General features: G+C 41.5%; 1 protein-coding gene across 1 annotated transcript in view; it reads right to left on the bottom strand.

Annotated features, from left to right (window-relative positions):
• Positions 1-2,349: 2,349 nt before the first annotated feature.
• The window catches only part of UMODL1 (uromodulin like 1), a 97,609-nt gene continuing 75,037 nt past the window's right edge, over positions 2,350-24,921 (bottom strand). Inside the window, exons 16-24 of the mRNA XM_034753330.1 lie at positions 22,552-22,765; positions 20,410-20,547; positions 18,192-18,649; positions 16,714-16,856; positions 15,353-15,589; positions 13,589-13,748; positions 8,788-8,872; positions 7,350-7,557; positions 2,350-5,337 (exon numbers count right to left, since the gene is read on the bottom strand). Of these exons, the coding sequence (XP_034609221.1) occupies positions 7,370-7,557; positions 8,788-8,872; positions 13,589-13,748; positions 15,353-15,589; positions 16,714-16,856; positions 18,192-18,649; positions 20,410-20,547; positions 22,552-22,765 (1,623 nt within the window). The 3' untranslated portion in view covers positions 2,350-5,337; positions 7,350-7,369. The remainder of the gene's footprint in view (positions 5,338-7,349; positions 7,558-8,787; positions 8,873-13,588; positions 13,749-15,352; positions 15,590-16,713; positions 16,857-18,191; positions 18,650-20,409; positions 20,548-22,551; positions 22,766-24,921) is intronic.

Here is a 24,921-nt window from a genome sequence, read left to right as displayed (position 1 = left end):
ATTGATCACAGGAGTCTAAGATGAGACCATCAATTTCACTACATCTTCTTACCTGGGGAACATCTGGATTTAAGTTGACAAAGACAGAAGGGCAGTGCAGGAACCTACTGTAACACTCCACTAAATATCCCAACCAAATAGTCATATGTGCCATAGCACAAGAGGGAGATTGAAGAAGAAAAATGCATTGACAAGAGATTAAATGCTAACAATTGAAATTTAGTGAAGATTTTAAAGTGTTGCGCAAAGAGAGGGTAGAAGTCATGACCTCCCGGCAATGCAGGGGGATGCAGTTGGCCCCACTGTTGTGCAGGAATGTAAAGGGGGCGGGAGGGTCCTTATGCCTTTCCCCGCACTTGTACACTCAGGGCCCGATCCAGTGACACCAAAGCAGAGTGACACTGATTTCAATAGTCTTTGGATGAGCCTTTTACAGAGCAGCAGGGGAACTATCTGGCCCTACAGCTTTTTCAGTGGGTGTATTAAAATAATTACACATAGGTGAGAGAAACCCAGTGATGACTTGATAGGAGATGGACTGATGGACAAGGAGCTGCTCGTGTGCCTGTCATATCCAGTCCACTAATGAAGAAGAGTAGGGCAAAGTGGTTGTAAAGAAATTATAAAAAAGCCTGCGGAGACTTTTGAGGCTTCTCGCCTTGCAAATCTCAGCATGGATGATTGGGACCTTGCTGTAACTTCTGCCTCAAAAACTCTACCCTCCCTCAGGACTCAGTCGGTTGGCAAGAGAGTGGAGGAAGATGGGACACATTTCCACTCTGCCCTACCATTGGTTGATCCACACATTCAGGGAAGCACCTACTGCCAGATCACAGTGCAGGGGCATTACTGAATCTGCTTTTCGGTAGACAATCCACTTGTGACCCACTTGATCCAAACTGGCAGAGTGGGTGCATTGGGCTTTACAGGGATGCCCTGAGTCATATATATGCATATTAGTTCTCCAAAGGGTGATGTGAGGTCTCTACCGAGAGTCAGTAGCCCACTGGTTGTTATAATCATTGAAAAAATGTATGTACGGGTAATATTTAAGGAGTTATAGATCTATACTGAATATTATGTTCTCAAAACCTTTAGAGCTGAGGCAGGTAACAAGGAGGTTCAGGCTGAGGGTAACAGACACTTATCTCCCTGTCTGGTCAGTGTGTGTACTGTCCACTTCACAGTGGGGGTCTATTTGACTACTGAGCCACAAGCTAATCAAGACTGTGAAATCTACAAGAGATGGCAAAATCCACAGGAAGGAGCAATCAGCAAGAGGGTGTCCACTTTATGAACAAAGATCAAAGGATTGTTTTGATATTCCTGGGGTAGCAAAAGAGACACCCAGAATCCTTTACCTAGGATACAAGTGGGCAGAATGTTTCATCTCATGTAGGAGGGATCAAAGCCTTTGTGCAGACTTTGCGTGAGCTTTGCCCTACAAGACATGAAAGTGCCTAGTTAAATAAGTCTAGGTTCTAGAATGCATGTTATGATTTTATTGTATATGGAACCATTTGTTTCCAATACTTATACTTGCTATTGCTTGAATCTCTATTCTTTGTTAAATACACTTACATATGTCTATAGTGAAGTATAAGTGCTGTGTGGTAAGCAGAGCAGTGATTGAGGTGAAACTAGTAAGCTGGGCTGTACTGCTTCTCTAGGAGCAGTACATCTGTGAATACTGCGAGTGTCCAGTGGACAAGGGGCTGGACACTATGGAGAGAGAGAGAGAAGCTGAGGGGGCTCAAGGTTGGAGTGTGCCTGTTGCTACCTGTAAAGAGAGAGTGGGGCCTGCAGAGGCTTAGTGGGGAGGGCTGGTGTTGCCCGTGGCTGGTGGCATTAGGAAACTGACCCCCAGCAGGCACAGATAAGCCTTCCTCACACACAGGGAAGGTGGTAATGAAGTGCCTCACAACCCTGGGTACCCCTAGGACGCGTCACACCTCTACCTCACTGTGTTTGGCTCTGTGAAAATCCTAACACAAAACAAAAAAGTTTTGTGCCTCTCTCATATGGTATTGAAGATATATCCCCTTCAGAAGTCTGGGCATGTAATAATTTGTAATTGCAATACATATTTGCATTATATCATGTCACGTATTTTGGCTTGATATTCATTAAACTGATGTTGGAGCAGCTGTTCAGAAACTGTCGGGAAGAAGTTGGCTCAATAAAAGATATTACCTCACCCACCCTGTGTCCCTGATACCCTGGGACCTACACGACTACAGGTACACTGCATACAACTTACATTGCCACATTCACTCCACACACTGCTCCAGGACATTCTCAAAGTCTTAATTTGTGACCAAGTCATTAAATAATTAAAAAAAACTGAAATAAAGCTTAGACCTTGCATTTATTAAGACACCAAAACAGGCTACATAATATCTGATTTGTGTCTGTTCACAACAATAGTTTCCGTTCAGCATGCTAAATGTCAAATTCAAGTTATCCCATTTCATTAAAAACTGTGGGCTAGATCCGCTGCAGCTGTAAATCGGCATAGCTCCACTGAAATCAAAACCGAAAGCTCTGGCCCTGTAATTTGAGAGAGGTTTAGGATGTGAATACTACAAACTATTAAAAATATGGATATTAAAATAGTTTCCTCTTTCACTCTGTGCAGAAGGCAAATTCAGTGTGATGCTCAGAGCAAATTCACTAAGAATAAAGAAACTTCTATACAATGAAAAGTTAGTGGTATGTTCATCAAACTAAGATTGCAAAGCATTGCATCTTCACTGCCCCGTCATCAGCCAAGACAGTGTTTTTAACTAGGATCTAACTTGCTGTTGAAACTGATACATAGATGACAATCCAGTAATTGAATTGTCTACCTTGAATGGTCTCTTACAATACATGCTAACCATATATGCGAAACAATCTGTTCCACTTTGCATTTTGCTGTGAGTTCCTTTCCCAGACCTGAGAAACAGCTCAGTGTGGCTCAAAAGCATGTCTCTCTCACCAACAGAGGTTGGTCCAATTAAAGATATCACCTCACCCACCTTGTCTCTCTACAAGTCAGTCATGATTTATGGAATGACGGTACAAAGGAGACTTGTATGCTTTGTAAGACATCTTGGGTCAAAAGCAGAGATAATTTACTCTGTAGGTGATCCATGGATTTTGGAGCCAGAAGGGGAGCATTATGATCTAGTCTGGCATCCGGCATAACAAAGGCCATAGAACCTCCCCCTGTAATCTGGGCACAGAGCAAACATTGGATTCAGAAGATGCAAATTGTATTCTTGAATATAAATAGGACTGCAAGGAATGTAAAGGAGTACCAGTAAATCAGTGCAAAGGCTATGATCTTTTAGATGATCTGTCTGTTCAGGTTTATGTTCATTTTCTACTGATCATTTTAAATGTTTTTTGTTTAAAAAGGAGCAGCTGTTTATAATTATAGCCATCAACCTTAAAGTGGTGTGACTATGTCCACCATAATTGATCAAAGCAAACATGTGACACAGGTACTGGTAACTAAAATCACTCCACAAGTAAAATTTCTTAAGCAATACAAATGCAAAGTTACCATCATTATTAGTTACAAGTTATTATGCTGCCTCTCTCTCCATGCTGTGGAAACATCTGTAAGGTCAGGGATTGGGGCAGTGGAGGAAAGATCATGTCATGAGAGCTCCTGAAGAAGCGACTTGCCATGGAGACAGGATTGGCCTAAAGCATTTGAGAGACATATTGGACCTCTGCACGAATGCCCTAGCCTTCTACAGGTGACCCAAGCTCCCGCTCATTTCCCCACTATTCTTGGGTCTCCTGGGGTTTGGAAGGCCAAGCTGTTTGCCAGCACTTTGCAGGGAAATCAGCATGCTTTCCACAAGATGGGTAGCAGGAAACTGCAACTTGAAACTTGATGATTACTATACACTGGCTAGCATACATATATATATTATGCTGATAATACGACTCACCATCTATATTCCAAGCAATTAAGTACACATATTATTAAGCATGAACATAGCAGCTATATATCCCAAACAGGCTTGTACCTAATCCTGTTCACTTATACTAAGGATTCCATAACATCTTACATTAGCTGCAGTAAGCTTTGGCTTAACTAGATAGGAAAACTGTCAGTATCAGGACATATATTGTTTCCTCATAGTAACAGAAAGGGTGTTACCCTCAAAAACCTATTTGTCCCAGCACAGATATATGAGGTATCCTCATGCCCTTAGTACCTGGAATGCATGTATCCAGAACAAAGGTAAGAGGGCATCATGACCTGGAATGCACGTGTTCAGAAAAAAAAAAATAGAGGCATACACCAGGGTATCAGAAACAAGCAAGATAAAAAGCTGATTACTTGAATCCAATTTTGGGTGACGTACATAGTGCCTTTTACTGGGAAACAAGTAGGGATGTACCTTCACAGAGCACCTTCTGCGTAAGGTGAATGCACAGGACTGCTCTTTGGAGCCTGATATCTTACAGAACCTTTTTCCTGTAGGACGTTAATAACCTGACTTACATTGGCTATTTGGTCTCTTGAGTATATTTCATAACAAACCAAAATGTGGTCAAGCAATTGATTATACAATTTATCAAACTAATCATATTTCTTGGCCCAGTGCTTATTTTTCCTTATACAGAGATGATCTAAACCTTTCTTTTTTAAGTTTCCTTCTCCGCCTTAGAAACTAGGAGGTTTCAGTGCCATTCAGTGCAGCAGGAAAGAGATTAACCCAATGCAGGAAAGCATGAGATAACAACAACAACAACAACAGAAGAAAATATAGTGATCAAAATGTTAAAAAGGACATTTCTTAATTGACCATGAAAACAAAAATGGAGGAGCTGAACTGCAAGTGGCTGAGAGAGATTTTTAAGCAGGAGAATCTTGGGTATATCTGGAGCAATTGAGCTGGGAGGGAAAGGAGAAGTTCTATTCACAAATATTTTGAAAAGGGAAAATAGTGGTACACTTGCTGTAAAATGGGACTAAGAGGAGAGGTATGCTGTTTCTTGGCCTTGGGTCCCAGTTTATCCAGCTGAGAACTGAATTGCTGCCTCGTACAATGGAGTACCCAATCAAATATCCTGCAATTGTACTACATGTAGAAGATCACAGCCACTTAAAATGCAGCTCTACCATATAGTTTGTGTGTTGTAATTAGACTGCTCTGGTGAGTAACAGAGAGCGAAGAGAGACCAGGAGGAATATAGTCATATGTTGTAGTGATTGTTAACTTTGGGGATTCAATGTTGCGACAGATCATGACCACCGACATGAGAGATAATGGGAGCAAAATGATGTGCGAAGAAAAGCTGTTGCCATCTGTGTGTTGAGACAAGTTCCAGCTAGAAGACAAGAACAGAGAAATCATACTGGAGAGGTGGGATCAATAGTCTTCAGGAAAAATTAATGAGTGGCAAAGAACTGCTTAGTTGTCTTAGCTTCCAGAAGGAAGCTATTAGACAGTGTACTGCTGAGAGTAGACTAGGCTGTTTATACAAACATATTATGAGTCTGAATTACGTTTACACCAAGACCTCGTTACACTTGTCAGAGACCTTGGTGTAAATGAGAATCAAGCCCTATAATTGATGGAGCCCACCCCCGTCCCCATTTTTTACAGTCACCCTATTTCCTCCCCCCAAGCCTGCACCTTAATCCAATCACAGGGAGGCAACCAGAGGATCCCTCTGTGATGGGGTGTTCTTTCTGTGGCTGGCTATGCCCACAGACCAGTACAAAGCAGTCACAAAGCAGAGGATCAGAAGCAGCATGTCTAACAGTTGCTGTTAAGATCTTTGTAAGCAGATACTTACTACAGTATTCCTTTTACTTTCTATCTGACATACCTAAGAAATTCCGTGAATATCTCAGCGATGTTAATGATTTGCAAAGGCATTAATAACTATCATAGTGATGAACCACCCTATGTACATACCAGTTGCATTTTCAAGCATGAGGCTTCAGACCAGGAAAACTACTTATTTGTAAGAGACAACAGTAGAAGTCTCCTGCAAACAGGAGCCCTGTGTGCTCTGTGGCATGATAGTTGCAAATTTTGGACCTATCACCCCCAAATTCTGGGGAAATTATTTATTTTACCACCATGAAATACCCTTCATTTCCAACCCTCCCACACTCAGATACACACACAACAACTATGGCTTATACTAGGAAATATTCATTGTACAGCAAAAATGCTGAATTCTGTGGTATCTTGGAAAAATACAAAATTCTCCAGCAGCATAGTCATGAAGTCCACAGGACCACGTGTGAGATGACAGGGGCAGTTCACACCACGGCTTCAGGCTTTTTGCAGACTCAGATAAACATAGGTTTACGCTCCGTTCAAATTTTCAAGGTTATCTTTGCAACCAGAAGGGCTGGGAAGTCAATTTGAAAACAAAACAAAACAAAACAAAAATACCACCCACCCACAACCCTCAATGAAAGCTGAGATTCTGGAGCACAATTCTGTGGCATGGGGTAAATTCTGCAATCACAGAATCATGGCACAAACGGGACCCTGCCTATAAATATTGTGGCAAAAACTCCTTCTGATACTTTATTTGACACATGGCACTGGAAATGGTTACAGGCACTTTACAAAGGTGGCATGTCATTTACTGTGAGCTAAAGCAGTGGCTCTCAACCTTTCCAGACTACTGTACCCCTTTCAGGAGTCTGATTTGTCTTGTGTACCCACAAGTTTCACCTCACTTAAAACCTACTTGCTTACAAAATCAGACATAAAAATACAGAAGTGTCACAGCACACTATTCCTGACAAATTGCTTACTTTCTCCTTTTTACCATATAATTATAAAATAGATTGGAATATAAATATTGTACTTACATCTCTGTGTATAGTATATAGAGGAGTATAAACAAGTCATTGTCTGTATGAAATTTTAGTTTGTACTGACTCTGCTAATGCTTTTTATGTAGCCTGTTGTAAAACTAGGCAAATATGTAGATGAGTTGATGTACCCCCTGGAAGACCTCTGCATATGCCCAAGGGTACACGAACCCATGGTTGAGAACCACTGAGCTAGATTGTGCCATCATGCTATGAGGCCATGCAAGAAGATAAGGGGAAGCAACACACCTGTCCCCGGTGTGGCCACGTAGGACCTACTTGGATCATGACTCTGGTGCAGGAACTGCAGGCTCCATACTCCCCTTGATCCACAGCTGCAAGGGGATGGGAAGTTTTCTATTGGCTATATAATTACTGTCCACATCACTAAACTAAAAAATGCTTCAAGTTATTGAAGACAAATTTGTTAGCATTTCATTTTCCATTTTAGAAAGGGCTGAGCAGTTTAAAACTTAATTGACCACGGTTTAGTACTTACATGTGATAAATTGGAAATATTTAATCATAGAACACTTGGTAGCTAAAGTTGTCAGACTTGATTTTGAAGTTGTATCTCCCCGTCTTCCGTTGGTATTGGAACACCAAAAGGGCCGCCGCTCCCAGCACAAAAACAAACACAGCAATGACGATGAGGATGATGGGCCCAACTCCTAGCCTAGGTGCCGTCTCACTTTTTGCATCAGATGCTAGAGAAAGAACAAGGGAAAGTTTTGAATCCCTGGAATCTGTTCCTTCATTAAGAAGCCAACTTAGTGTTACAAGCTTGCATGCAATTTAGGACACATCAAGTAGCCCAATGCAGTGGTAAGAGCATGGCACTCTGATACATTGATTTGGTCCTCTTGGAAAGGTTATTCTCATGGCAATGTCTGTGCATTAAAGAAAATCCTGTCTTTAGATACTTGTGCAGAACCACTACTGACTGTGATGGGATATATGTACTCAAATTGGTATGGAGGATGTGGCTCTAGGCATTTTCTGTTCAAGTAATAATAATGATATATACATTTCTGAGCTAATGCCCTAGCTTCAGCATAACCCTGTAGGGAGAACGTTCTTTGATTTTAGTCCTGTCGTTCATCTGCAGTAATTAAGTATATTTGTAAAATTAATATGTTTACACCACATGAGATACTATTCATATTATTGGGGGGCAGGTACTAGTTAATGCCATGACAGGCAATAATTGCACTTAAAAAGAACATTCAGCATCATGTTGAGATGGGGTGTAGAGTAGTGAGCAAGGTCCAGCTTGTACACCAACTCCTACCTGCCCAACCCCCGGCACTCAGTCTCCATTTGATTGACTTTTGGCCACTCCATCCATTTCTAAGCCGTCTAACTTGTCAAGGACCCAGAAGCGGTGTAAATTAGACTCATCTCCACCCTAGTTTACACCTTATTCCAGTTCAACATGTAAATTGTGCCAACTTTTCCTCCCTTACAGCATCAATAAAGTGGGTGTAAGGGAGCATAACAAACCTAACTTATATCACCTTACACAGCACATCTCTGAATTTGGCCCTCAGAGCCCAACATACTGTGCTCTAAAAGGAATCTAGTGTAATCACTGTACAAAAGCGGATTGCAGTATAAGACTTGAGCAGACTCAGAACATTACAGTTCAAATACCCATTACTTCCTGCAATTAATTCTACCTCCTCACTAGCACAAATAGTTGCACAGAACATGCCCCCATCCCCCCAAGTGTATCACCATTACTGCATCCCAACAGGCAGAGATTGGCCCATAAAGTATCAGTAATTATTACCCAGCTTCAACTGACCATCCTATTTCTCAGCCACGGGGGTTTATGCCTTACAAGGAAGGTTTTCAAGTTCACCCATCAGTAAAACAGAATCTGTTAAAAAATTAGCTTGTGTTAACTTTTTTGTAGCCATCTACTCATTACTCACCAGTGGCTCTGCACAGAGGCCCCCAGGATGTTCTGTGTGTGGCAATAATTTCACCACTTTTCAGGGATCGAACATCTCGGCAGCTCTGTAACAATTACAAAACCCTGATCATTTAGAATATAAACATATGTAATATATTTGAAGTCGTGTAATGACTCCTCTAAAGAATGAAGAATTTATGCTGATTTATTGAAGGCAGTACCGGAGCTTTTTTTTATTTCCCAACGCTAACCTTTGTTACAAAACTGAAAAAGATCAGAGAACAGTACTGAAAAAAAAAATATCAGCTTATCAGAACACTGAAAAGAAACCTCTGTGGACAGGCCCTTGGGACAAAGCAGGTTGTGTTGTCTATTTAAAAAAAAAAAGTCTACAGGAGAATGTCTATCAAAATTTTCTTTAAGCAATACGGTGTGTGTACTACTAAGTTTTCTCCACCACTCTTAGGGTATGTAAGAAGGATCTGCAAAATAAGCCAAAGCACACTATATGGCCTTCAGCATCCTTTTTTAACAGCATTGCTCATTATATTTATTATTATTATTATTATGAATCATAATAATTTGTATTGTATTGCCACCTGAAGGTCTCAGTCAGGATAAGACTATCCCTCTCCTGAAAAGTTTACAGTCTAGTTTGAAGCAAGATGCAACATGTGAACTTAATAAACAAAAGGAAGAAATGGACAGTAGGGGTAAGTAAGGCTTTGTTTACATGGGAGAGTTTTACCAGTTATACCAGTATAACTATATCACTGTAGTTATACTGGCATAACTCCACTTGTTGATACACTTATTCCAGTATAACAGTGGCTTTCTCCTGCCTACCTTGAAACCTTTCCAAAGCCACATAAATGAAACAAACAAAAACACCAAAAAGCCACTCTTGTTCTAGAATTAGAGTATCCACATGGGTTGTTATACAGGTATAACTATATCAGTTTAAATTCACATCATAGCAGGTATAACTTTCCTGTGTAGACAAGCCCTAAAATAAGAACATGTGGTTACATAGGTAGCTACTGTGCAATTTCATGGTTCCAAATCGCTGTAACATTTTTTGCTCCGATTTGTTATTGTGCTGCTGGCTATGCCTGATGTTACTGTCTTGACTTTGTCCTACTATGTTTTTCTCCCAAACTACTCTTTTCTGTTCCAGATTTAAAAGAACCAAGACTCATCTACCAAAACACTGGGGAGTGACAAGAAGAGGTGAAAGAATAGGTGAGTTCCAATCTTTTAGGCAATAATCCAGGCCTCAGATCAGCTCTGAAGTGAGCAAATATTCCTGGAGGCAGAAGGTGGGTCAAGTATGAGGATATTGTGAGCCTTCACTTTCACGCTTCCCTAACTCTTTCTCTCACTTAAGTCACGTAGTGTTGGAGGACGCCTTGCCATCCAACCCACATAAGGAGCAGCACAGGAATAGGGCAGGGACCAAACCTGGACTCAGAGTCACAGTTCAATCCTTGCTTTTCCCTTGCTCCATGGGGCACTTGCCCTTTTCCTGTCATAGCTCTATTCCCCTGGGTGCCAGCTGACGCATGGTCGGGGAAGAGCCCAGGCTTCACCTGCTCCCCACCCACCTGTTTGTAGCAGCTGCTCTTCCTTGCTGCACAGGGCCTGGATATGTGGAACCCCACAGAGGAGAAAGAGGGCTCCTTATTCCCCTTACTCCCATGGAGGAACCTGCAGGCACGCTGACAAATAACCCCACAATAAAGCAGATTGGTCTACTATTGGAGACCCAGTCCTGCGCTCCAATTTCCCTGTGGCTCTTTGTGATCCTTCATGCACCCTCACTCTGGCATTCGGAGTGGTTCCCAGTGCCCTACGCATGCTCTGAGCATCCCCAATGGTTTTCAAGTGCCTGTCATGTCACTATTCTACTTTCTTGTGGGCTTCATTCCCCCAACAACTCCTCTGGTTTCCCAAAAGTTCCCCTCATTGGATTTGCCGGATGCGGTCTAGTCCCTTCTGTGCTTATTATCTTAATTTAAATCCAATAAAAATATACTAAACTCACTACATTGGATACATTTTGCTTGGGATAAGGGATGATACAGTTTTCCTCTTTAAAATTAATAAAGTTTCTAAATCCTACAAGAAAGATGTAAAAGGGGTCCCAGTAATTAGTTGCTGTATCGTGCTAGACATTAATTTAGAATCAGCTACAAACTGGGGCCTAATTTTGATCTCACTTGCAAACCAGGAGCAACTCCAATGAAGTCAATGAAATTATATCAGCATAAAGCCAGTGTAACTGAAATCAGAATATGGTCCTCAATTAACATACTCTCTACCCCAATCTATATAATTAAAGATGTTAAAATCAGATCTATCACTATTCCTTGTAGCTTCTAGTAGGCCTTTGTTCAGTACATTGATGTTAACTTTTACCCTTTGTTTGCAGTCCTTCGGCCAATTTTCTATCCATGCGATAGTGCTCATATTCAAGCCAATGTGAACTAAATATGCAAGTAATATTTTGAGAGGCATTGTACTGAATGCTTTGCTAAATCAAGATACATTACATCAACTGCATTCTTTTTATGCATTAACTCTGCAATGGGATCAAAAAAAGTTTGCAGATGATCCTAAACTTGGGGGGGAGTGGTAGATGCGCTGGAGGATACGGATAGGATACAGAGGAACCTAGACAAATTAGAGGATTGGGTCAAAAGAAATCTGATGAGGTTCAACAAGGACAAGTGCAGAGTCCTGCACTTAGGACGGAAGAATCCCATGCACTGCTACAGACTAGGGACCGTGTGGCCAGACAGTAGTTCTGCAGAAAAGGACGTAGGGGTTACAGTGGACGAGAAGCTGGATATGACTTGACAGTGTGCCCTCATTGCCAAGAAGGCTAACGACATTTTGGGCTGTATAAGTAGGGGTATTGCCAGCAGATTGAGGGATGTGATCATTCCCCTCTATTTGACATTGGTGAGGCCTCATCTGGAGTACCGTGTCCAGTTTTGGGGCCCACACTACAAGAAGGATGTGGAAAAACTGGAAAGAGACCAGCGGAGGGCAACAAAAATGATTAGGGGGCTGGAGCACATGATTTATGAGGAGAGGCTGAGGGAACTGGGATTGTTTAGTCTGCAGAAGAGAAGAATGAGGGGGGATTTGATAGCTGCTTTCAACTACCTGAAAGGGGGTTACAAATAGGATGGATCTAGATGGTTCTCAGTGGCACCAGATGACAAAACAAGGAGTAATGGTCTCAAGTTGCAGTGAGGGAGGTTTAGGTTGGATATTAGGAAAAACTTTTTCACGAGGGTGGTGAAGCACTGGAATGGGTTACCTAGGGAAGTGGTGGAATCTTTAAGGTCAGGCTTGACAAAGCCCTGGCTGGGATGATTTAGTTGGGGATTGATCCTGCTATGAGCAGAGGGTTGGACTAGATGACCTCCTGAGGTCCCTTCCAACCCTGATATTCTATGATTCTAAGTCATATCCTCTCTCTGTGCCTCTGCTTCCTCTCTGTAAAATGGGGACAGTGACATGTACCCCATCCTTGTGGGACACTGAGATCTGGGGATTAAACATGCTCTATACAAGTTAAGTATGTTTGTCATACATTCATGCTCCTTGATGCTCATGATTCCATTGTCCTCTAGATGTTGATCCAAATTCAGTCCTCATACGAATAGATGCAACTCTGCCCCCCATCATCTCTTAGTATTTGTTCCATTATGTTATTAGGAGTTGAAGCTATATGGTTTGAATACTTACCTGAATATGAGTTTTGAGGTACTTTAAATATTCAAAATTATATTCGTGTCAAACCTAGAGCCCTCCTTCCATCTGTCACTCAAATTTCCTGTCCCTCTTTTCCTTTTTCCCTGGACAAAGCTCTATAACTGGAGACAGGAAAAGGTTTTCTTCCTCCTGCTATCCATTCCTGATCTTCTAGGAGGAGTCATTTGATTTATACTGAGACCAAGTGGAGCAATTTAGAGCAGGAGGGAACTATTAAATAATGGACAAATACCTAATGAAAACATTGTGTCACCACAGAGAAGATCTTTAGCCAAAATAAAATAAAATAATAATAATTCCTTTTATCTACGGTAAAAAGAGAGCCCTAATTTATCTTGTCTTCACGAGCAGCAAATTGTAAGTGCTGTTCACATACCTGGAACTAAAAAGAGACAATGTGATAATTTTTGGATGTAGTCAGAAGATAATATCTGTGCCCAACTTTACCAGAATACTGTTCACTATATTTTTTTAAGTGCTTTTGAAAAGGTGCTGGATTGACAGCCCTAGAAACCAGGGAACTTGGGCAACAACAGTGTAAGCGTCCTCAGACTGTGCCCAAACCCTGATCTGGGGAAATAATCACTGGGCAAGAAAAGACAGAGCCGTCTCCTTGACCATTCCAACTTTGGCTTTTCTGATGAGACTGCACCCTTATCAGCTAGTTGACTGTTTTTTATTCTGTGGAACCAGTCCACTAGTATTTGTATTGAGATCACCTGCTCATTTCACATTTTTTTCCCCAGTCACCCCCAGAGCCATCCAGTTTCCCAGCCTTGATACCATTTTTTATTTATGTTCCATGCTTCAGCTGAAGGATAGGGAATGGAAAGAGAAAAAGATTGAGGCTTACATGTGGCTATATTATTTCCCCACTTCACGCTGCTGTGAGTTGAAAAATGAAGGAAAATGGAGAAGAGAAGTTTAAAGGATACCATCACCTTTCGGAAGCATATTATCCCTTCATTTTCCAGATACAGCACTGTCGGTCATATGTCACATAGAAAGTTAAATGTAAGGAGCAAACCCCTTACCATCTTACAGGTGCTTTCAGGAGTTTCCACACAAATACGAATTTTGCAGTGTAGGTAAACCACAGAGTTGTTGACAAAGGAAAAGATTTTCAGCTTAAACTGAGCTTTTCTTGAATTTCCATTTTCAATCATGGTGGTGTAGGTCTCTGGGACTGGGCAGCTAAAAGAGAATAGGAAGACACACAAAATAACTAGAGCTATAGGCACTAGACCCCAGTAACAGCACCTTGTGGTTCTGTTTATAAGCTTCCTCTGAAAATCCTTATCTAGATATTCCGTGGCGTGTTCTCCAGTATAGACACTGGTGGCAGTGTTCTGAGTGTTGGTTTGTCCCTAGGATAGAACACCACTGCACACAAAAGCCTGAGTACACAGGGGATTCAGAGGTGAATATTTAGTGAGATTCTTCAACTTCAGCATTGGAGAAAAAACAAAAACAAATTGAAGTCTGAGATGCCTGAAGGCAGAAGATGAAGTGGGTGTCACACGATACTGAATATTTTACACATAATACAGTAGTTTGACACAGTAAACTAACCCAGTCATGCCCAGAGAACCATTTGATCCGGGTTCAAATGTCCTACTACATATAAGAATTAATTCTGACTTTTGAAAGGGTGGTGCTGGTGAAGCAATCCCATTCTTCAGAAATTAAATAGGATTTTTTAATATTTTCTTTTCAGCTCCTAAAGTGAGGTTCTACTTTTAAAGCTATCTTTGTAAACATATATCATAGGTTCTCCATCTTTATTGTCTCTCCACTATTTCCATATCAGATGGGCCTAGGTTACTATTAAATATTTTCATTCACACTGCCACCCCTCCAAAATAATCCTGGACTTTGAGGATTTAAGTCTCCACTGCAATAAAAGACCCACGGCATGGCCAAGGCCGGCCCGAGTCAGCTGACTTGGGCTCGCAGGGTTCAGTCTGCAGGGCTAAAAATGGCTGAGTAGATGTTCGGGCTTGGACTGGAGTCCAGATGCTGAAAGCTCAGGAGGCAGGTGAGGCTCAGAGCCTGGGATCCAGCCCAAGCCCAAATATCTACGCTGCTATTTTTAGCCCTGCACCCTGAGCCCTACAAGGCCAAATCAGCTGAGTTGGGCGGAGACTCAATGCCGCAGGATTTTTATTGCAGTGTAGATGTAACCTGAGTGTCACCTCAGGCTCTCCCCTCCATTCTCATGCACATCACCAGTAACAAAGGTACTGCAAGCCAGGTGAGGTCCTTAGTTTCACTTGTTCAACCACTGTCTTAAAATTATGTCCTAGTAGCCTATTCTGCTTCACAAATCAGGCTACCATATTCTACTTCATATGAAGATTCTGAATGTTCTTCAAGGATCACCCCATGTACAGCATACAGCAATAATCTAACTTCAAGGCCATAAAGGCATGCATGCCTTTGGCAATGGCTGCATTAGAAAGAAATGGCTGCACCATAGATTTTTTGCACTACTGACTACCAAAGCCACCAACGCCTCCAGGACCAATCAGAAATCAAAGAGTAGACCTACACTGAACATCTCCTTTACAAATATTAGGGGGAGGCAACAGCCCTCCCAGACTCTCTTTTAAAATGTCTGTAGTTAAGTATTTGGCTTTGAAAAGAACAAGGACTCATTGAGGGCACGTAAAAAGTACATTAAAAAGATAGGGTATTAATAGCCATCTTCGGCTCATGGAAAGGTTCCTCAAGTTCAGGGACTACATTGCTAGACAGCTTGCACATGCCTATGTCACTTCTAATGAGTGCTGCTGTACCTGTTGTTAATAAAACCAAATGAGAGAAGATCCACTGAATTACTCGTTGGAGTTGCCCAGCACTCAGTGACGACCACCTTGAGCCTGCTGTCTCCTTTTTGAATTCCCACCTCAATCAGTATATCATCAGTGACAGAGACACTGAAATTTTGGGGGATTGAAGAGTTTCCAACAAACAATTGCATCTCAGTTATAAAATCTCCAGATCCATGTAAATCCTCAAAAAAGGTATAAACCCTGAAAAGACAATAAGCCGCTTTTAAAGATCATAGATTTGATTACAGTGTTTTTACAGGTCACAAATATGATTCCTGTTTCTCTAGCACGTGTGCACTACAGTAGGGAGGAAAAATCTGTAGTCCAGCATATTGTTAGGATTTCAAGAGGAAAGGGTGGTTGCTTGCTGCAATCCAGGCCCTTGGGGTAGTGTGGAAGAAGGCATGGAGAAGACTCTGGGAGGCTACAAAGGTGGAAGTTATTGGCAATATGAGCAGACAGCGTAGTGATGACAGTGATTTAAAATGGGAACAGGAGTATATTACCAAAGCTCTGAACAAGAAGTTTGAGCCTCATGCGAAAAACAAGAGGAAGCCAGTGAAGGGATTTGAAGAGGGAGTGATGGGGTCAGAACGGTAAATGAGCAAGACTTTTTGATGCAGCTTTTTGGACACACTGCAAGAGAGTGTGAGGGTGCGGGGGAATCATGGATGCCAGAGGAGGTGATTGAAGTAATCAAGGCAAGAGATGACCAAAGTCCAGATGAGCAGTTTTGTTGTAGGAATGGAGAGGAAAGGATGGGTTTTGGAGCTGTATAGGAAAGCAAGTGAGAGGATTTGGTGACAGCCTGAGTGTGGTGGAAAGAAAGAGAAGTGGTCCATCTGAGGAAGGGATGAGGCTCATTGGCAAGACAATGTGAAGAAGTCTGGGCTGTCATTTCTTGTGCTCTGCCCATTCTATAGATATAAATAGAGACTCTCACTCTATAGTGTTACTAACCTGGAGCCTTTCACAAGAACTACATTTGCATTACATTTTTTTTTAAAGGTCATCATGTAAGTTTGTGGATTTTAAAAATAATCATCATTATCATCATCATAATGCATAGCAATTACACAGCATTGTACATTCATTCATTTATTCCCAGAGGCAGTTATTTTGCTGATGGGGAATACGACTTGCCCATGACCACACAAGGAACCAGTGACACAGCTGGTATTACAGCACAGGAATTTCTGATTTCCCAAGCTTGCGCACATGCCACAAGAATATACCTTAGAAGACTAAATCCCCACACACACACACACACACAGACACACAGTGCCAAACATTACAACTTAGAAGTTGGGTGCGTTTTTATTTACCCTTCTGAACTGTATCCAGATGAAGTCAAGAGATTATTCTGAAACACACAATGGATTGGACAGACAATCTTCAAGTTGTGGATAACTCCCTGAGAGGAGTTGTCATTCCGAAGTATTGTTTTCACAATAGTCTTAGTCAGATTCTGGAACAGAAAAAGGAGAGAGAGATACTTTATCAACCTTCATGTTTCTGAGAACACCTTAGTCCCACTAGTCAGCTACCTCTGGTAATTTTAAGTAATACCTCAGGAATTCTGTATACAACTGGCCATGAAAACCAAAACCATCAGTATCTACTAGCTTTGTCATTGTGGGGCTAGCAAATGAAAACAAGTTTGTTGTTCTCATCTTAGTACATATTGTTCATTGCTCCATAAAACATCCATACCATTTGTATGACCAGGGCTTTTTATTCCACATTGTCCCATCTAGACCAGTGGGTCTCAAACTTATTTGATCAGGTAACTCTTCTTTGTGTCTGTAGTCATTTATGCCCTCCTCCCAAGTACATATACCACCACCAGGATCTGAAGGCAGAGCTGAAAGCAGCGGCTGCTGGCCAGGCGCCCAGCTCTGAAGGCAGTGCCGTGCCAGGACTCGGAGCAGCACAGAAGTAAGAGTGGTAATGTGAAAAGTGATCGTTATCACTTTTCACAGCAGATTTAGCTCCCGATTGGCGCCCTTACTTCTGCACTGCTGCTACAACCCTTGGGCGGACAGCTGCAGACCTGCCACCCTAGTACTAACAGCCGGAGCCCCACTGCCTCCAGGTGAGGGGTTGGCGGGGGAGGGGGAAGGAGACCCCAATCCCAGGTGGTGAGGCTTCAGCTCTCAGCCCAGGGGCAGTGGGCCTCCAGCTGTCCCCTTTATACTCACCTCCACAGATGTGCACAGCCCTTCTGCACTAGCCCCACCACCTGCGGCTGAGAGCCAGAGATCTTCAAAAAATAAATACTGTAAATAAAAAACACATGGCTCGTGCTTCCCTTGACACATTCCCGCACCTCCCTTGGGAGGCCCGCCTCATAGTTTGGGAACCATTGAGTCTAGACCAATCAGTTCAGTCTTGTTTGGATTACTTATTCATTTACACATTACATTAAACGTATTTCATTCAGACCCCAAATTTTAAATATGCTACAGATTTGTGTACTGGCAGTGAGAAGTTAACAGAAGAAACTGGGGAGGGAACAACACTCAAGGCTGTTGGAACCCAGGAGGGTAGCAAATGGGTTTTATTGTGGGGGGTGCAATGAGGGTTTTGGTGTTGAGGATACAATCTTTACTTCCCTCCTTCTTACTCCCCAAGTAGAAGCAGAGGTGATTTTACTTTGGGAAAGTGGGATTGAATTCTTTGTTCACCGTTTCAGGAAACCCTGATGGTAACAGGCTCACCCCCAAGCTCAATCTCTGCCACTGCACTCTACAATGACAAGTACATTAGCCGGGTGTTTCCTTCATCTGTTCAGGTGACTTACACTTTGTACTTTAGTTCCACATTCGTCCCACGCGGTCCACAGCACCACACGAGTGTCGTTGCTGAAGCTCACATTACAGTGAGGCTCCCCAAGATAGAGTGCAGATTCTGGGATAGATTCCTGCTGCAGAAATATCTTCTGAATGGAAATGACAATCTTCTCAATCTCACAGAACACTCTCACTGCATCCTTTATGGATATCCCCTGGGAAGATTTAGTGAGTGGCGAGGTAGTGACGTGTGGTGAGCTACGGGCATTCGACACAGATGCTATGGAGGCACGCGGCATTGCTGTGCTAGAAAACATAGTATCCTCTTCAGCTTTGGTTTTAGCAGCAGCTGAATCCTCTGTAGCAGGTGAAAACACAGGAGCTGAAGTATGTGGATGTGTTACCGGTAAACCTGTGCCGCCTACATGTTTGCCATGTGCAGTTGTAGGGCCATGGCTAAGAGGAAATGCTATGGAGCAACAAAAATAAAGGGATTGTAAATTACAGATTCAAATTTGATTTCTTAAGAATACTCAAATGAAAAAAAACATTATCAGGAAACTTTCAGTCACTGGTAGAAAAACTGCTGCTCTTCTTTCTTAACTGGTCATGTGTAATTACCTCAAAATACACTACTGCTTTTTTCTTAATTAAAAATAAAGACACCAGTAAGAAAAGACCAAAGATTCCATTTCTCTCTGGCTGCAATAATTTACACACTCACAATGTGTATGTGTTCCCAATGTCTCTTGGGGGCCAGATTTTCAAAATAGCTCACCTCCCATTTAGGCATCAAAATAAGTGGCTGTAAGGGTCACAATAGGAGCTACTGGATGCGGAACACTTTTGAAAATCAGGCCCTTATTTTTGTCCCTAAATGAGAGCTGAGCTCTTTGTAAAATGTGGCTCCAGCTGTGAGCGCTGGGCACATGAAAATCTGACCCTGGCCTGAGTATTTTGGAGAATCTGGTTCTTGTTGCCCCTTTAGCACAATAGTATTACAGCAGGTCGGTACTGTCTATAGACATATATAAGGAGCTTTACTGAGGAAGTTAGCAAATGTATGTCAGTAGTAGTTTTTTACTGGGGAGAGAGAGGGAGGAAAGAAGGTAGGAGGGTGATAGTCTGGGTACTGAACACCAAACTCCTTTCCCTCAGCCCCTTTTCTATCACAGGTTTTTGAGTTACCTGTTAGATTACCCTATGATACTTTAATGATACCCACAGCCCTACTCTGCACCCATCTTTGTAATGTAATCTTTTAACCAATGTAATGATCTACATTCACATAACTAATACTGGGTTTGTTTTGAATAGTGTGGATTTTACTTTGCAATATTTTACTGAATTATATGCACAAATAGCATGTATTCTCCAATCCAAATTTTAAAAAATATATATTTCCTAAGAAACTATTTTCATATCTTCTGAGAATGTCCTAAATTGAAAAATCACTGATCTCATGGCAGGAAAAAGGATCCGGGACTTATTTCAGAAATGTCTTTCCCAAATCCTTATAATCACAGTGCTAAGAAAATGTCCTGATTTACTGAAACCTAACAAAGGTAGGCATCTATTTACAATACTTGAGACTTCAGCCAATACAAACAGTTCATCACTATGGTAACAAAAACAAATACAATCCATACAAAAGTGGTTCAAAAGAACTGAGAAACTGAAAGACCTATTTTAGGTGAACAAATAAATTATTTGAGGAAAAGTGGCATGAGTTGGATGCATTAACTAAAGACAAATCAATGAGTTATAACATCAGTATTTATCAATACTATAACCCATAACATAAACTGCTTCCATTCTGATTTAGTCTCTTATCTTGTATCTCTGATATCCTATCTATTACTGCTCATGAAAGAAAATAACTGGTACTCTCAACAATTCTGTTTACCTTTAAGGGGGAAAATAAGAAAAGAGAAATCATTGTTTAAAAAAAAAGAATGAACTGGGCCCATTAAATGTTCATACAGTAAACTTTTATGATAAAGCAAAAGTATAATAAATGCAGTTAAATATAACAGAAATATGCAAAATACACTAAAATAGACATTTTTCAGTAGCATGTGCTTGAACACATTGAGCCAAAGTCATCCCTAGTCTACCTCCATGGACCAAAGTGGAGTTCCACCAGAAGTGGATGTAACCAAATGATTTTATGAAGACACCATCATTATAATTTCAAATAAATCACTAGGTAATGAAAAACAATATTGCCTTCACAGTTTCTCCCAGGCCTCTCTGAATCGAGATCAGCAAATCCTTCATTACAGCTGCATTGATAGCTCCCATATGTGTTGTGGCATGATGCATCCGGGGAACAGTCATTATCTTCTCTTTCGCACTCATCATAATCTGTTGGGGTTTGGAGTTTGGGGTTTTTTTATTAAAAAAAAGGAAGAAAAAATAAAGAGAGAGAGAGATAGAGTGTATTACTGGCATTGTGATTATTCCTTAACTGGAACTACCATCATGGTACCCTGGACACTAGTTCTCATGTTGTTTATCTGGGAGACAGTAACACACACAGTCCGGAAGCTGCTGATGCTAGAATACTCAATGCCGGAAGGTCAGAGTTAGCAAGAGCCTCCAGCGGCACTGCTGGCAGCTGATAATGGGAGGGCAGATCCCCCTGACCCCTTCCCCTCAGCACACCCAATTAATTCTCCCATCCCCAAAAACTGATAGCTGTCACAAGGGACTACTCCCAAACAGACTCTCCCACCCTACAGACTCAACACTCTTAAGAGGGAAGTGGGTGGTTGGTAATTTAAAGAATATTTGGAGCTGGTTGAAAAACAGGCCAAAAAAGTTTGGGAAAGTTTCATCAAATTTGTTTTCCCATTCTTCGGCCAAAATTTAGAATTTCAAGGACAAATATTTGTTATAAATTTCAATTTTTGTACAGGTTCTACTTAGGGATTGTGTATAAATGGAAACACAGCCACAGGTGGGTTTCAAATTTCCCACTTGTGACTCTCACTAACCACACCACTATAGGTGGCTCATGTTAACTCTGTCCCTGAAACCCCTCAGACTAATGCCAGTTTCAGGGGGCATATATAACCCTGTTCTCAATGAAGTGCTACCATGATATGGACATTCTTTTATTATTAATGAGACACGTGTTGCTGGTTGTGGTGAAGGTGGAGAAAAGGCACCACCATGTGGTCAACAGCATGGATTTCTGTGCCTTATGTAAATCAAACTCTGTGCCATAGGAGAACATGTATTTTGTTTTTACATGCAGGAGATTTAAAATGAGTGTTCACAGCCAAAAATGGGCACTAAAAATCCAAAGAGATATAGAAATATCCAACCTGCACTCAGCTTTTGTAGACTTGCGGTGCACTACTTTCAGAGAAGAAACACTAAGGGCCATCTACCACAGTGTGCAGATTGAAATGTAACTGAGAGTATCAGAAGTGTGGAATTGCTGAAGACCGTTATTAACAACTCAATAAGAGTGTTTAGGCAGAACATATCTCAGTATGAACCAGAGTTGGAGAAGGATGTCTTTAGGAAGGAGCAAAGAAAGTTACAGGAGACTGTGGTTCATTTATTCTAACCAAATGAAAGATGGGGGCAAATAATAACAGATTGACCTTTTCTAATTACTTTGGGACAGATTTTGCCACGTCTACTCACATGAGTAGCACTCTACTCTCAAGTAGTCCCACTGAAATGTGAGTTAGGCTGGTAGAATCTGGCCCTTGGAAAACAATAACTTGATGAACAGTATGCAGCATGGCTTTATAAAGGACACAGAATGTTTGACAAAACCGATAGCCTTCTTTGATAAACAATTGTAAGTGTGGCAGGCAAGGAGAATGCACCAGATGAAATAAATCTATTTTAGTAAAGTTTTCCATACTGTCCTGCCTGCAATTCTAATTGAGAGGTTAGAACAATATTATTTGGATAAGCATGTTGTGGTGTAGATACTAAACTTGCTGATGTGTCATCAGCAGAAGGATTAGAAATGATTTTATACAGAGACATCAATTTGAGGAGCTCTATAAAAAAGGATTCTACTGCAGTCTATCAATGGACTGGTCTTATTTATCTTCTTTATCAATGATCTATAAGAAGAAGGAAACTGTACAATAACTAGTGGCCCTGGTTAAACCAAACTGAGGGTCTACATCTGAGCCCTGCTACACCACATATCTCACTATATCTTTTGAAGTTCTCTGAAAGAACTCGTGGGCTGAACTGGCAGAAGTTCTAAGGAAAAGATAATGGGATTTTCATCCAGCACTCTCACAGATGCTGTACTCTCTAAATCACAAACAAAAAGACAGGTTTTATCCTGTTGCTAGTTTTGAAAAATTACAGTGATATAAAACTGCACCTTACCACGTATGGAGAGGCTGGTGTTGTCAACTGTAAAATAGGAACTATTTTTAAAGACATCATGAAAATCTGTGGAAAGGTTGTGGATATCCAAGTCTTTTGCAGTCAGTAAATCGAAACCTACCACTATGCTTCCATTAGTAATACTGGTTATCAGCATTTTTATCAAACCAAGATCCATTTCCCGAAGACGGTTAAGAGGCAGAGATTTCCGTACCTGTGATCAAAATATAATGCATGTGAAGATGGGCAGACAGTATGAATTAAATTATATACTGTGACTCAGAATGCCCAAACATTATGCATAACTACCGTGCTTCATGTTCAGGACAGAGACAGCAGAAAATGGGCTTTTATTTAACTACTGAATTTTCCGAATACCGCTGTTTGGCTCAAATATGTATTTAACTGTGAATATAAAACACAGGAATGATTCAGCTCAGGGTATACACAGAAGGAGGTAGGCATAGATATTGGCAGGGGTCCCTGGTAACACTTAACCTGCCAAGGAGAGAGATTCCATTGGTGCAATTCAGTCTCAATGCTCCTTCCATCAAGGGGCCTTTAAGGAGACAGTGCAGCCCAATACTAAGAGGCTTTGGCTATAGAGACAGCATGGGCAGAGTGGGCATCTCTGCAGCAGTATCTGCCAACAATCTCCTATGGAATCTCAGCCCTATCTTACAGATGCTCCTGCAGCACAAACCCTAAGTGAATGTAGCAGCCATACCACCCCCTGCCCTCCCTCAGGGTGGATCTCCATGGAGGGCAAGCCTGGTACAGAAAGTTCCTCTACATATTATTAAGAGTAAATCTGGCCTCCATCTGTACCCAATGATCAAATCAAAGGGGAAATAGAAAAACAGTTTCTCATGCTTTCAGTATCTCCATGCAGCCTCAGCCCAGACTAACTCAAAAATGTTTCACAGGAGTCTTCCATGGGGAGTCTTGCACTATCGCTGCAGATCCTAACTGCCACCTGGACATACGTCCCAGGCTCCCACATTTCCCTGACAGCCTTGTGGCCAGGCCAGAAAATAACTCTAAAATAATCTGAATGTGAATATTTAGCCTCAGAGCACCTCAATTAGGGCAGTTGATCATGACTAATTATAATAAACACTTAATCAATATGCAAATGTTCTGGAATTTATCTTGGGCTGAAAAGAGAAAATACAGTCTTTCCCAGTGACTAGTGAACCTCCACAATCACTAGGCTATAGCAACAACCTTTTGTACTACTTTGGATAGAAGGATGGTCTTGTGTCCACAGGACTGGAATTCATAGTTCTACTTCTGGCTGTGCCGCTGATTTGCTGCACATGTTTGGACAAGCTGTTCCACCTTTCTGTGCCTTAGCTTCCCTACATATTCCACGTAGGATAATATTGACCAGTGTCTCAAGCTCTAGATAGGCTATGAGGCTGAAAATTAATTAACTTTGAATAGCATGTTGAGATCATTGGATGGAAAGCACTATGTGAATGCAATGCTTTACTACTGATACTACCACATGGTTAAAGAGTTTGAACACCAGTAACAAGAGAGAGCAGACAATACATCCAATTTATTTCCTCTACTAATTTAGATGTAAATTGAGATGACCCATCCCAACCACACTGAGTTCCAGAGGAGGAGCCTTCAACAATAATACAGAGTTTCTGAGAGAGGCTGTAAGTTTTGTGCTGAGGAAAACTGGTAAAACCACTATCCATCACATAACTTTAACTACAAAGATATGAAAGTCAGCTAGTTTGATAATATTTTATGTATCTATCATAGATTAAAAACCTTTCACAATATATGTGCAAAGGCTGTGCAGAACGAATATGGGAGAGAAACACTGTAAACTGTTGACATAGCCTTATCTCTCTTTAAAGTTTGACTGCTGAGTAAACTGCTGTTTCTATCTGCCTGTCAGACATTTCTAATATTCCACTACTGTAATATCTAGATGCACTGAATTTGTCCATAAAGGGCCCTATTTTCCTCTCGTCCTTGCTTCAGAAGCTGATAGTATCCCTGGTGTTTCTTTCCCCCCCACCTGTATTCTTTTCTGATTTTGACCATCACTTGCTTTGTCATGTCTGAATTCAGACTGTGAGCTCTCAGTGGCACTTATTTGTGTCAGTGAATCCTAGGATATTTTTCACATTTGGAAATAAACTTAAACCAAAATTTTCAAATCTGAATACCTAAAATTAGGCTTCACATTCTACAGTGAGGTACCTTGTTATAATTAGTTCTCTATTGTCAGGGCCGGCTCCAGGCACCAGCCCAGCAAGCAGGTGCTTGGGGCGGCCAAGGGGAAGGGGAGGCAGGTCGGGCTCTTCGGCGGCGGGTCCCTCTCGGAGGGAAGCACTTGCCACCGAT

This window comes from Trachemys scripta, chromosome 1, assembly GCF_013100865.1.
Source record: "Trachemys scripta elegans isolate TJP31775 chromosome 1, CAS_Tse_1.0, whole genome shotgun sequence".
Classification (NCBI taxonomy): Eukaryota; Metazoa; Chordata; order Testudines; family Emydidae; genus Trachemys; species Trachemys scripta.
This window is presented reverse-complemented; position numbering and strand designations above follow the sequence as displayed.